The sequence below is a fragment of the Zeus faber genome (assembly GCF_960531495.2).
Source record: "Zeus faber genome assembly, chromosome: 4".
NCBI lineage: Eukaryota > Metazoa > Chordata > Actinopteri > Zeiformes > Zeidae > Zeus > Zeus faber.
This window is the reverse complement of record NC_137191.1, coordinates 31,947,256-31,961,663: the sequence shown is the minus strand read 5'-3', so window position 1 is coordinate 31,961,663 and position 14,408 is coordinate 31,947,256. Positions and strand designations below refer to the sequence as shown.

Here is a 14,408-nt window from a genome sequence, read left to right as displayed (position 1 = left end):
ATTCTCTCAGTTCCGATTGGTTTGAGCGCCCTCGAATTGCTGCAACGACGGGGAAAGGCAAATACCGTCCGCTAATCACTTCCATTCTGTGGCCTGGGTGCAGCGAGCAGCCGTAGTTTCTTTGCAATTAGATCAGGAATTATTACAACTAGATCAGTCCTGAACGTTAATAATAGGCCTGAATCAATACCTTACTTTGCTTCAGTCTGAATCTGGTCACCGACGCGGATTTCAAATTTTTGGGCGTAAAAATCGGATTCGTTTTCAATAACCACCTTGGAGATTCCTCACTCATCATGATGTACAGCCCGCTTTGAAGAGGATTCCTATATTTTTGGGGGAAGAAAGAACATAACGGTGTTTAACCGCCCAGAACCACATGGTGCTTTGATCGTCTGATTTATGCAACCGTGGTGATAGTAGGACGCGGCAGTTGCATCGGTAAGCGGCGGCAGGATCGAGGTTGGAGCTGAACAACCTGTTCGGCTGCGAAAGGATTATTGTTATTATTATTATTATTATTATTATTATTATTATTATTATTATTATTATTATTATTATTATTACACTGCCAGTTATCATAGACAAGCTACATGCTATTATGTTATTAGCTATGATTCAGCACTACAGCCTATACTGACCACTTTATCCAGATATCATCGCAGTGAGCATTTTTTTTATGGGATTATCAATTTGGCATACGTCTGATTTAGTCATTTCACAACCCCTAACCTGCTTTGCTTCTGGTGTTTAGCAAGGCTTTTTTAATGCGTACACGCCACATTTTTTGACCAGTTTCATTACAACTGTTATAATCACAGTCAAGCATCAGTGTGTAACCTCTGTTATAACGCTAGTGGCAAGCATCTTCCTGCTGTAGAGTTGAGAAGGCCTATTTGAAGAATTATATTCTATGGAGATATATATATATGCATATATATGTTTTTTCTGCATTATTATTATTATTATTATATATTATTATTATATATTATTAACAGGGGTTCAGCCCGCAGAGTTGTTGTTGTTCAGATTTTTATGAATTATTAATCTCCATGGCATTTTTCGGGCTTAAAGTGCGGAACACGACAACCGCTGGAACCACGAACACGGTTGAGGTCCCGTTAGAACAGGGACGCCTCAGAAATCTTGTGATTCAAGTTTCATCCATGTTGATCTACATTCGGAGCTGGAATTAGTGAAAAAGTGAGAACATTTGACCGGAAGTAGAGCACATTCGCGCATCGCTCACACGTCAAGGTTCAAAAACTTCCGGTCGGGTAATGGAGTGAGATGAGTTTGTGGAGAAGGACGCTTTGTGACATCATCATCAAATTCATTATATATGGGCAGGTTGTGGCTCCGAACGCACGTTCACATCATGCTATCTGTTTAGTGTAGATTCCATTGCTCTGTAGTGGTTACAAACTGTGCGTGCGTAGGTGTCTGTGTATCGTTTTACCTGCTTGTTGTCGATGGGGCTGTTCGATTTGATATTTTAACTATTTTGGTATCTTTGTAAATGAAGGCATTCTGTTCGCATCTAATCCCGTGTTAGATGCGGCGTTGTGTCCTATCCTTACTTTGCAGGATTCAAGGAAGTTGTAAGATACAAACTGTGGCAGTCCATGATTGGTTTCATTTACTCGAAACGTATCGGTAAACTAGGACCCAGAAAATTATAAATTATCACAGAAAGTTGTCACCGCGTCATTACGTCACTCCGTCATAGTTGCCCCACAGGGCATCAAAGAGTCACCTGTCCGTCATTGAGCGGGCAGCTCTATTTCCACAGACCGCACAGTGAGACAACAGACTGGGTAGCTGATGCAATGTTCAATGTGAACTTTGAAAATTGTGCTGCGTTTCAGAGAAAACTACAGAAACAGGAAACTGTAATACTTATTAAACACAATTGGACAAACTGTACCCTGGTTATTATTATTATTATTATTATTATTATTATTAATAATTAGGGGTCCAGCCCACAGACCTGCAACCCTATTGTTTTCGTTCAGATTTTTATTTTCATTTTTCTCCTTGGCATTTTTCCAGTTGAAAGTGTCTGGCACACAGCAACTGCAGAACCCACGGACATGAATGAAGTATCACTGGATTCGGGGCAGTTCAGACATTTTGTGGTCCAAATCTGATCCGCCTATATTTTAAGCAGGAATTAGTGAAAACAAATTCTCTGAAGGACTCGAGGCCGACATACTCGTTGCCCCTCGTAGCTGAACGAAGGGACCTGGGTTGGTGGAGTGGGCGCTTTGTGACATCAACATACAGTTTGTTATATTTGTTCAGGGTGTGGCTCTGGGAGGGCTTTCGCATGGGGCAAGGTGCGCGGTGTAGACTCATTGGTGTGTGTTGGTTACTTCGTGCAGGATCTGTGTCGGGTCGAGACAAGAGACAGCAGTAGCCTTTCATGCATTCCATGGGAACTCGGAAAATTGTAACTCGTGTTTGTAAGAAATAAGACTGCGTTTCACAAGAACTCGGAAAACTGTAATTGGTCACAGAGTCGTCACCATTGTGTCATCATCGCCCGACATGGCACCAAATGGTCACATGAAAACCTTGTAGAGTATTGATTGGGCACAGACAATTGCCACTCCGTCATTGCACTACTGCGTCATCATTGCGCGACACGGCACACAAGGGAATTTAGGACACAAACTCCCAAATTATAAACAGTTTATAAACTGTCCGATCAGAGAGGATTGATTGGTTGCTCCAAACTCCGACAGCAGGAACTGATGCTGCATTCCATGGGAACTCGGAAAATTGTAATTTGTGTCGGGAGGAAGTGCAACTGCGTTTCACAGTGTGGGAGTGTCTACCCACAGGTAAAGGTTTAGGGGGGGAGACAAGTCTTTTTGCCGGTGGGGCACCAATATGGTGTGGGGATGGTAGCTCAGGAGGTAGAGCTGGTCGTCTAGTAATCTCAAGGTTGCTGGTTGGATCCCAGGCTCCTCCTGCTAGCATGCTGTAGTGTCCTTGAGCAAGACACTTAACCCCTAATTGCTCCTGATGGCTGCGTCCATCAGTTTTTGAATAATTGTAAGTCGCTTTGGATAAAAGCGTCTGCTAAATGTAATGTGAGTCTTCATTCATTCTTGCAACAAAAAGTCTCGCCGGCCAAAATGGGAACATAAAACAGCAATGAAACAATCGGCGTCAGGGCCTGTGTTGCTGGATCTGGTCCCCGGGGTCTCGTCTCCTACACCACGCGATCCTCACTACAAGACAAACACATAAGAAAGCTCTTCCAGCTGGGTCCGACCAATCACATAAATTCATGAGTTTAATTTATAATATAGTCTGATACAGAGTCCGTATTCCTCTTCCTCTTACCTACAAAGAATAAAACATAAATAGCCAATCGTACAGCAGAGAAACAAACCTGTGACACGAGCAGCCAATTGTACAGCAGGAGTGCCGGGCTTCCTTCGCTCTCTGCAGCCGGGCAGCGCGCAGCGGTGATGAGGCCCCTGGAGCTGATTCGGCGGATCTTCGTAAAACACCAATTTGAACTCGAACTCACCCTTCCCATCCCGAGCCCGGCATGGCCCCCATCCCCACAAAAGGAGATAGAATAAAGAAAGAATCCGTGATTTTCAGCGACGGCTGGTCTGACACAGTCAGAGTCCCCTGATCCGCTCCAAATGTTTCCTCATAATCACAGAGCGCAGATTCTGGAACATTTTGGACTGTTCTCAGACGACAATTATGATTATATGATATATTTAAATGTATATAATATATATATATATTATTTATTCAATCTATTTTTTGTTAACATTTTTTTTATTTTATTTATTCAGTGTTTAACTTAATGCCATGAGAATACCCTTAAAACTGTAAATTCAGCATAATTATTATTTAATATATATTGTGATAATCATCTACATCGATCAATATAAAAAAAAACATAATAAACAATATTTTAGGCCATATCGTCCAGCCCTAGGGGGGAACTGTCCTTTTCTTTTGTGTTAATTTACAGAACCTCAGAAATCTGTAATTTGTACCTCACTTGACTAAACTGGACCCTGTGTATGGCTGCCTGCAGCTATATTTATTATTACTGTTACTATTTGATTGTCTTCTAATAGTGTACAGCACATTGAGTTGCATATTGTGTATAAAGGGTGCTATACAAATAAAGATTATTATGGTCAATTACCAATATACTGTATATTTATATTTGCATGGCATTGTTGATTATTTATTCCAAATTACCAACGTGATAGAGGGTTTTTAATGGGGACGGTTTTGTCTCAAGGTACTGGGCTTGGTTTGTTTGGTTGCCTGGCTATGCTGTTAACCCCCCCTCCCATTCTCCAGTGAATAAGTGCTATAATTAAGTGCAATTTTCATGTCAGGGTGCAAAGAGGTGCAGCTCTTTGGAGGATCGAGAACCTTTATAAATACACATTTCCTGAATGCAATTAATGTGTTTTGAATTGTAAATATGTCAAGATACAGGTGTCTCTTATTAATTGTGTCGTGTCAAGATATTTATGCTGTTTCTCATATAACAACCCTCTCCTCTATTTCATGCATTGTCATCCATTCACCCCATTGCTATCATGCACACACACACACACACACACAAACACAGACACACAGAAACACATATTTGTTGCATAAATTATATACAACTCCCCCCACCTCTGTAGGGACAATGGACAACGCACATACAAAGACGGTGGAAGAGGCTCTGGGCTTCTTCTCTGTCAACGAGTCAACGGGCCTGAGCTGTGAGCAACTGAGGAAGAGCCGGGAGAGATGGGGACCCAACGGTATGGCCTCCCAGGAGTGTGTGTGTGTGTGTGTGTGTGTGTGTGTGTGTGTGTGTGTGTGTGTGTGTGTGTGTGTGTGTGTGTGTGTGTGTGTGTGTGTGTGTGTGTGTGTGTGTGTGTGTGTGTGTGTGTGTGTGCTTGTGTGTGATTGCATGTTGTTTGTGTTGGAGACAGCAGTTGGCAGGGGACCTGCCCAATCTCATACTATAACAATTCTGAATTGTCTGAGCAATCAAGTTCAACGTATGTATTGCGATGCAATTCTGCAATTATTCAGACAAGAGCTTTTACCTTTTCAATCACTTTGACACTGAAAATTGTGGAATTGATCTCTGGATCAGATGTAAGTTGGGTACGAGGGTTAACCGCAATATTTAGTAAAAAAATAAGTGGGCTGTCATTTTTATATTTTCTTTTCACCCCAAAATGTCTTTTCTGCTTTGGCTATTTAAATTATCATGCCAAAACATAATTTGTGAGCATTTTCGATGTTTACCATTGAAACTAGGTCATTCCTTTTAAATATGGGTGGGGGAAAAAGTGTACATTTTCTTTTTTTACCCACTTTGCCAAACACCCGGTGTAGAAAAAACCCACAAATGTCATTTCTTGAATCTAAATGTCCCTCAAAACAGCTGAGTAACAACATCGGACCATCACGCCAACCACAATGGAAAAATGCGATTCCAGTGTAATAACATATCACCTTTTCTCCTTTTCCCCTCCCCCACATTTCCTGTCTATATTTCCAACTCTTCCGTTCACCTCCAGAGTTGCCGGCGGAAGAAGGTGAGATATGTTTATCCCTCGCCAGCACCTCGCTTTCAGTCTCTTTGTTTATCTCACTTTTCTAAACCTCCAGTTTTTTTTCCCCTTTCACTTGATGGTTACCAGGCATTGCCAACCTCCAAACGCACTGTTATTCATTTCATTCATTATTCTGATATTTATTTCATATTCATATTCATTCAGTTTAAATAAACCACTTGAATGAATTCATTTTTTTTATCTATTTATAGTCATTTGTGCTTCGTCATTTCTTTCTATCTTTCTCTTTCTATCGCTCTGGTTCTATCTCACCCCAGGCAAATCCCTCTGGGAGCTGGTCATGGAACAGTTTGAGGATCTCTTGGTCCGAATTTTGCTGTTGGCCGCATGCATCTCGTTCGTAAGCAAACTTGCTAATCTTCGCACACACACACACACTCACACACATGCACAATCCTGGGTGTTGGCAAGGGCTGGTCAGTAGAATAATCTGTAGCCAAGCGCATACGTACCAGAAATCAATGCGTGAAGAGGGTTGATTCTTATTTGAAGTTCTGTATTTCCTCCTATCACTCCATGGACTTGGAGTGGATCTGCACGTTATCTGACAAACCAACCAGAAGGGGAGACTAACACAAACAAAATATAATAATGCGCTAAACTGCCACATTGAATACCAACTTTGCGTTTTAACTTTTGGCATAATGTCTCACAAAGCCCCTTTCACAATAGTCGGGGTTCTTGACTAGGTTACAACCTTAAGGGATACTCCAGTCAGTCGGGAAATTCACTTTTTTGGCTATCTTGAAGATATAAGAATGTATTCTTATTCTAAAACAACTAAGATCTTGCTTTTATGACGCAAGATGTATCGCATAAATTTCCCTAATTCCACAGGAGCTATGCTTGTTGATTCCCAAATTCCACAGGAGCTAGGCTAGTTGATTCCCTAATTCCATGGGAACTAGGCTTGTTGATTCCCAAATTCCACAAGAGCTAGGCTAGTTGATTCCCTAATTCCATGGGAACTAGGCTTGTTGATTCCCAAATTCCACAAGAGCTAGGCTAGTTGATTCCCTAATTCCATGGGAACTAGGCTTGTTGATTCCCAAATTCCACAAGAGCTAGGCTAGTTGATTCCCTAATTCCATGGGAACTAGGCTTGTTGATTCCCAAATTCCACAAGAGCTAGGCTAGTTGATTCCCTAATTCCATGGGAACTAGGCTTGTTGATTCCCAAATTCCACAGGAGTGAGGCTAGTTGATTCTCTAATTCCACAGGAGCTAGGCTAGTTGATTCTCTAATTCCACACAAGCTAGGCTAGTTGATTCCCTAATTCCACGGGAACTAGGCTTGTTGATTCCCTAACTCCACAGGAGCTAGGCTAGTTGATTCCCTAATTCCACAGGAGCTAGGCTAGTTGATTCCCTCTGTGGCCTTGCATTGTGCTAACACAGTTAACATGCAGCCTGTCCCGATCTTGGTACTGACACACAAGGATGAAATAAGTATCAACCTTCTCGTCCGAATCTAGGTATAATAGACATAAATGAAAAGGTAATTCTCCTCAATAAACTGAAGTATACTCCTTATACAAAACCTAACAAATGCAATAACGTCCAGCTCATACCACAATGGCTCTGATTGAACCCCGGGCGTGTGCACACATAATTGTAAGACGCCTTCAATGAACAGCCAACTGAGGGGCACGAGGAGGGGGGAGAGCCATTTTTTTAATGTTAGAATGTATGGCTCTCCCAGTTTACACTTTTTCGTGTTTATAGTTACAAAAATGTATCTATTGAGTCATGTTGGCAAGTTGTCCGACTTTTTTCATTCTACAGAGACAGAACGAAACTAATTAAACTAATTAAAACAGAACCAATTAATTTGAATGGAAAGATTTTTTCATGCCAATAATGGGACATTCTCAGACTTTTTTCATGCTGGACTGAAGGACATTTAAACCAATACATTTAAATTGGGAGATTTTCTCCAATTTAAGAATTGGAAAAATCTGAGTATCCATGATACACCGCATTTACCGTTTGTTACATTTGTTTATATACAGTTAAATTTGATGTATAAATAACTAGAGGGTGCACTGTATGTACCCCCCCTCCCCAGTGAAGGCAGAGGACTTTTATTTTTTCAAGACATTTCCATTATAAATTGATACAGATAAGGCACAAATTGGTACATAGAAGTTCACCAGAATGCACTAAATAGAGTGTTTCCGACATGAATTTCCTGAGGGAATACCCCACGCTTAATGTATGCCCCCAAATGTAACGAATTTCCGGTTTCTAACTAAACCTACACCATTGCCCTCCCCTTCTAAAGTCAAAGAAAATCTCCCGATTTAATTGTATTGGTTTGAATGTCGTTCAGTCCACCAAGGAAGAAATCAGAGAAAATCTCCCCATTCAAATGAATTTGTTTAAATTTAATTCTGTTTAGCACGAAAAAAGTCAGACATTATGCTGCGGGACACAATTCAATAGATACATTTGTGACTATGAGCACGAAAAAGCGCGATACCGATGTGGCAGTTCTGCCTACCACACGCCACCCAAGTGGCATTTTCAGGGCCCTCCGGCACAGAGACACAGAAGATGATGGGTTGTAGCCACCAGTTCATTGTAGAGGGGAGGCTAGGTGGAATTAGCCAGGAGCAGATAGACATGTGTCATGACAGGGCTCCTATCCTGAGTGTGTGGGGATGGCAGTTTTACCTGCTGCTCATGAGCCCAATCAACTAGCAACAGGTATGCAGCCACTCTGATCCCAAACACCTAGATCCAGGTCAGGTGTGGCTGCTCAACCAGACCATCCCCTCACCACAACTGGGTTGCGTCGTAAAATGCAGTATATCGCTGTTGCCTATGCGTAGACCTTACGACTTGCTTCTGCTGCTTCCCGTTTCTTCTGTCCAAATGAAAATATTTCAGACCCTGGCGTGGTTTGAGGAAGGACAGGGGACCATCACAGCCTTTGTGGAACCCTTCGTCATCCTCCTCATCCTCATCGCCAACGCCATCGTCGGAGTGTGGCAGGTGAATACATTTTTGCCTGTGTGGGTCTAAGAACCGTATGTGTGTGTGTGTGTGTGTGTTTGTGTGTGTGTGTGTGTGTGTGTGTGTGTGTGTGTGTGTGTGTCTATGCGTGTGTTGAGGGAGAATTTATTGAGTTATAATTAGCAACAAATGCACTCATTAACAACTGGATTTCACTCCATGTCCATGTTGAGGTAATTCATTTGGAATTGAGTTGACGCTTGTGTGTGAATGTGTGTGTGTGTGTGTGTGTCTGTCTGTCTGTCTGTCTGTCTGTCTGTCTGTCCGTGTGTCTTGTCTGTGTGTGTGTGTGTGTATTGCATAGTAGCCGTTATATGAAACATATGCAAATGTACTTCTTTGAACTCTCCGTTACACTTGTGTCTCAGCACATACACAATACATACAGTGTTGAGTGCGTGCCTCTTTTTTGTTAGAGGAGAGACACTCCACTAAGAATTTTTTAAATATATTATGAAATATATATATAATACAATATAATGAGGAATAAATACATTTTTGTTTTGGTCATAATTCCACCATTAGCAGTTAAACTTCAAAATGTACTTTGCAGCATTCAGTGTAATGACCTCTGTTCCTCCATGTATAAACATATGTTTTTTTTGGTTAGTCGCAATGAATGACAAATCGAAAGTTAAATTATCTCACATTTAAACTCCACCAAAATCTAGTCAAACCTTCATGGAATAATTTATCCTCCAATTCTAGGTGAAATGGAGTCTTGATGAAAAAATGACATCAAGTGGACAACAGTTGACCCAACATTAGTGCCTTGAACATCAGCATGTTTGACTTTCAAACGATTAGTTACGGCGAGACATAAGAAACTGTAATTCTGTGATATTTGATATATGTTTTGACCAGCACACAGACTACACATTATGGCCATTTGTATAAATACTTTTGAACTGTAAGCATCCATTACGTACTCGCCATTTCGAGGCCAGTTTGACTGTGTACAGTAAGATGCAACTATAGGTACTGGAGAAGTGCCGAAGCCGCCGGATGAGTTCCTACTCATCCGGTGGCATGTGTGTATGTGTACGTGTCTCCAGGAGCGTAACGCAGAGAACGCCATCGAGGCCCTGAAGGAGTACGAGCCCGAGATGGGAAAGGTCTATCGACAGGACAAGAAGAGCGTCCAGAGAGTCCGAGCCAGGGACATCGTACCTGGGGACATCGTGGAAGTAGCTGGTAAACTGTTCATCCAACGGAAAACAATACCTTCAATAAATGCCTGTTCTCATATTTTATATTTTTTCTACGTTCCCTTTTGCTCTCCATTGTTATGGCTAGCAAGCTTTTTATCATGGGATTCCATTGATTACCAACCTAATTGTTCATGGAAATTCAGTGATCGACCACACCCCGATTATTAGTATTTGGAGAAAACTTGAACTTGAGATGGGTAACAAGGACGTGAAATTGTCTGGAAGTGACCTTTAAACACTACAGATACCCTCTTTGACTGCCCATTTCATATATCGGAGGCAGAAATTCACAGTGAAAACAGCAATAGGCAGTAGACTCCATTCAGTGATCAGAAGCTATTAAATTAAGTGGAAAAGAAGGTGGAACACGATTTATTTCTTTTTCTCAATAGGTTCTGTTCTGTTTTGAATATGCTGTCACCTAGAGATTCACAATATATAACAAACAATTATGACAATATGAAATAGATGACAAAACAAGAAAATCCCAAGTCAGGGGAAGATTTGCGCCAAGCAGAAACACACTGGCAACCAGCTCGGGTTGGACTGTCCTTGTAAATATTTGGGGTTTATCGGGTTAAGGAGCTCAACTTAAAAAAACAAAACAAAAAAAATGCAGGCATCCCCCAGATTGATGTCGCAGCTCACCCCGGATAATCCTTCACCCAACCATCTCACAGTGTCACACAGGGAGCAGATTTTGGCATTTTGGAGAGCCTCCTCCCACTACCCCTTTTGGAAACCCAACAGCAGGTTTCCATCAGGAGCAGGCGTTGTTTTGACACGGTTGGAATAACACTCTGGCCTTTCTCTGTTTTAACTCTTTCCGGACAAGCATCTCGAACCTCCCGCCCACCCCTGGGTTTCTCTCTCGTTCTCTCTCTCACTCTCTCTCTGCTGCTGTCAGGGTTACCCATGTCTAATTCAAGGGCATTACAAAGCCCAAAATCTTTTTTCAGTTTGGTAGATCGAGGTCTTTGAAATCGTTTTGTACATTGGATTTTCTTCTCATCTTGTTATATATTACACACAGGACCAAGCAAGAGAGAAAGAAAAGGTTAATGGGTCCAAATAAAAAAATGTATAAAGCAGCACGGCCTTTTCCAATAGAAGAATTCCGCTTGGTGGATTAGAGCGAGTCACCGTGAGACATTCTTTCGTATGTGAACAAACATGGCAAAGGGTTAGTTATTTCCGCTGATGCATATCAGTCCGCTCAGCGGCCCGTCGCGGTCACACACACACACACACATACAGTACACACACACACTCCCTTTTCCAGCTTTGCCTAGAGGGTTTCCAAATGAAATGTCAACACACCAGGCCCATTCGCCTTGGCCTCGTAGGAAAACTTGTTGAATCCTCTAGAAACTCACTGCTATTTTTGGGCTGCTGCACATAAAAAATAATTAAATAAAAAACAGAGTTAGTGTGTCTTAGCCATGTGATACTGCATGCATGTGTGCATGGGTGTGTTAGAGTGGGTGTGTATTTACTGGTTCATAGATCATATATGCGAGGGATCTGTGTGGGAATGAGCATTCAGAGCTTGGTGGAAAAACTAAACTAGTAGACTTTTCAGAGTGGAACTGTTGCACAAATTGGGCACGTGTGTGACGGTGATGAAGTCCCGTTTCCTCTGAGCAGCCGGGTTTGGCTTCTCTCAGAGCATGGGAACTGGGTGACACGAGTCACCACTAGTACAACAACAGGAAAAGAGCCGGGGTTAGGTTTACTTGTCGTCACCCTAACCCGTTACTTTGACTTTTTTCCCAAGCCCGAGAATAAGTGTTTTGGAGCTGACGGCCCCATGCAGAAAGTTCTACTGTTCTACTGTAGTTAACTTCTCAATTAAAAAAAATATTTTATTTTAACAACAGGTAATATTTTCCAGCCACAAGTGAGTAGAAAAAAAAAGTCAGGCCTGGTAAAATGAAAGCAATTGACAGATTGAATGGGTAGAAGGAAACAGAATAAAGAATAAGGCATCAATAGATTAAAGATGTTATATTGTCACATACATATACATATGAGCATACATATAGTGAAATGAGATTGCAACGCACCCAAGGATTATGCACAATAAGTAATAACTGGCACAGTAGCTAGCTAATTAACTGACTAAACTCACTGAACTAACTGTTTCCTAAAACATAATTCAGTTAGTAAAAATGGTAATATATTAAGTGGGAATACAAAATATAAATAAATGGAATAGACTATAGTGTATACGGATTATGTGCAGTTAATGGCGTGAGAATAAAGTGAGGTAGTGCGTGTTTAGATATACAGTACAGTAACATGGAACAGCAATACAGCACAGTATGCTATACGCAAGTACAGTGATACAGGGGCAGAATAAAGTACACCATAGAGTACTCTATGCAACATAGAGTACAGTAAGGCAGTGGGGCCTATGTGTGTGTCTTAGTGAAGGCCCCTGGTGAGTTCAGCGTTCACAGTCCTTATGGCTTGAGGGAAGAAACTCCCATCCCAGGTGCTTGCCCGACAGCAGCAGCTGGAACAGTCCGTTGTTGGGGTGGTGAGGATCCTTCATGATCCTGCGGGCTCTGCTAGTACACCTCCTGGTGTGTAAGTCCTGCAGGGAGGGGAGGGTAGTTCCAGTGATATTTTCAGCTGAACGCACCATCCTCTGCAAGGCCTGCCTCTCCTGAGCAGTACATTTCCAAAACCAGGCAGTGATGTTGCCCATCAGGATGCTCTCCGCTGCTCCAGAGTAGAAGGACTTGATGATCCTCACCTAGACCCTGAATTTCTTCAGCTGTCTGCGGTGGTAAAGACGCTGGCTCGCCTTTCTCACCAGAGTGTCTGTATGTATAGTCCATGTTAAGTCCTCCATGATGTGGACACCCAGGTACTTGAAGCTGCTTACCCTGTCGACAGAAGTCCCATTTATCATCAACGGCGCATCCGTCCTCGGTTGTAATCCTCTCCTAAAGTCCATAGTCAGCTCCTTAGTTTTGCTGACGTTCAGGAGAAGGCTGTTGTCCTGGCACCAGAGTGACAGATTAACCACCTCCTCATGGTAGGCCTTCTCGTCATCGTCTGTGATCAGCCCCACCCTGACGGTATCGTCGGCAAACTCTATAATGGTGTTGGTGCTGGACCTCGCCACACAGTCATGTGTGTACAGGGAGTACAGTAGGGGGCTGAGGATGCAGCCCTGGGGGGATCCTGTGTTCAGGGTGAGGGAGCTGGATGTCTGCCTCCCCACCCTAACCACCTGTGGCTTGGTTGTAAGGCAGTCCAGGATCCCGGCACACAGCAGAGTGTCCAGTCCTAGCTCCCTCAGCTTGACAGCCAGTCTCGTGGGGACTATGGTACTGAAAGCTGAACTGTCAATGGACAGCAATCTCACATAGCTCCCCTTCTGGCCATCCAGGTGCATGAACGTGGGGTGCAGTACCTGGGAGACCACATTGTCTGGAAATCTGTTTGGCCGGTATGCGAACTGCAGCGGGTCAATGATGCGGGGGAGGGAGGTCAGATGTAATCCTTAATCAGTCTCTCAAAGCACTTCATGACCACTGAGGAGAGGGCCACCGGACGATAGTCATTCAAGCAGGCTGGAGAGGCCATCTTCAGCACAGGGATGATGGTGGACCTCTTGAAGCAGGACGGGACTACCGACTCGGCCTGGGAGGCGTTGAATATTCTAATGAGTACAGGGGCTAGCTGATTAGCACAGGTCTTCAGTACTCGCCCAGTTATGCCATCTTTCCTGGTGTTCACACGCATCAAAGCCCTCCTGACGTCATGTGTTCAATTTTTTGGCTAGGGATGCGTACACACTTGTGGCTGGGGAGAAGCTGCTCTTGTAGTTAGTAATACTCCACAGCCCCTGCCACAAGAGTCTGGTGTCCCATTGCTCCATCTGTAGCTCCACTGTGTTCCTGTATGTCCGTTCAGCGTCCTTCACCGCCCTTTGTAGTTTTTAAGATTAAACTGGACAAGCCTTAGCTTGTCTTTCATTATCACACCCACACCACAACACATGCATTACGTGCAGCTACGGCTGACTCACACACACATGCAGGCTGTGAAATGGCTTCTCTGCATTTTTCCCATTAAGGCTTGTCCTTCCTCCGGGGGCAGGCCACAAACAGTTGGCAGCCTACAACGCCCGGGGACCAACTTCAACCGCTGGTCAGACGATGTTTCTTGTGCATGTTTTTAGTGGGGGTTCTTATATGTTATATGGAGGAAACCCTATGTGAGCATTGGGAGAACACGCCAACTCCGCACAGAAAGGCCCCTATTCTGTGTGTGTAATTCACGGTACACACACAGCATATGTTAAGGATGAGGTCAAGATAAACCCAAACGCAGGACACACAGTTTTAGGAGTTTATACAGGGGTTTAATGAGTAGACAGGCAAGAATCAGGAACAGGCGACAGAAGGGGGATCAGGACCGGCAGGGACTTGTGACGGGGAAGGCAGGGACTCACGCACAGGTAGGGACTCAGGACCCTGGAACCAGGAGCAGAGGAGCCAGTGGAGGATCAGGAATCGGGGCACACACC

The 14,408-nt window shown here is 43.2% G+C and overlaps 1 protein-coding gene across 1 annotated transcript in view; it reads left to right on the top strand.

The window, feature by feature from the left end:
- Positions 1-167: 167 nt before the first annotated feature.
- Positions 168-14,408, top strand: part of LOC307228780 (sarcoplasmic/endoplasmic reticulum calcium ATPase 2) — a gene marked incomplete at its 3' end in the record, with an annotated part of 51,065 nt that continues 36,824 nt past the window's right edge. The window contains exons 1-5 of the mRNA XM_079998574.1: positions 168-441; positions 4,683-4,823; positions 5,891-5,973; positions 8,526-8,630; positions 9,707-9,845. Coding sequence (XP_079854700.1) covers positions 4,688-4,823; positions 5,891-5,973; positions 8,526-8,630; positions 9,707-9,845 — 463 coding nt within the window. The 5' untranslated portion in view covers positions 168-441; positions 4,683-4,687. The remainder of the gene's footprint in view (positions 442-4,682; positions 4,824-5,890; positions 5,974-8,525; positions 8,631-9,706; positions 9,846-14,408) is intronic.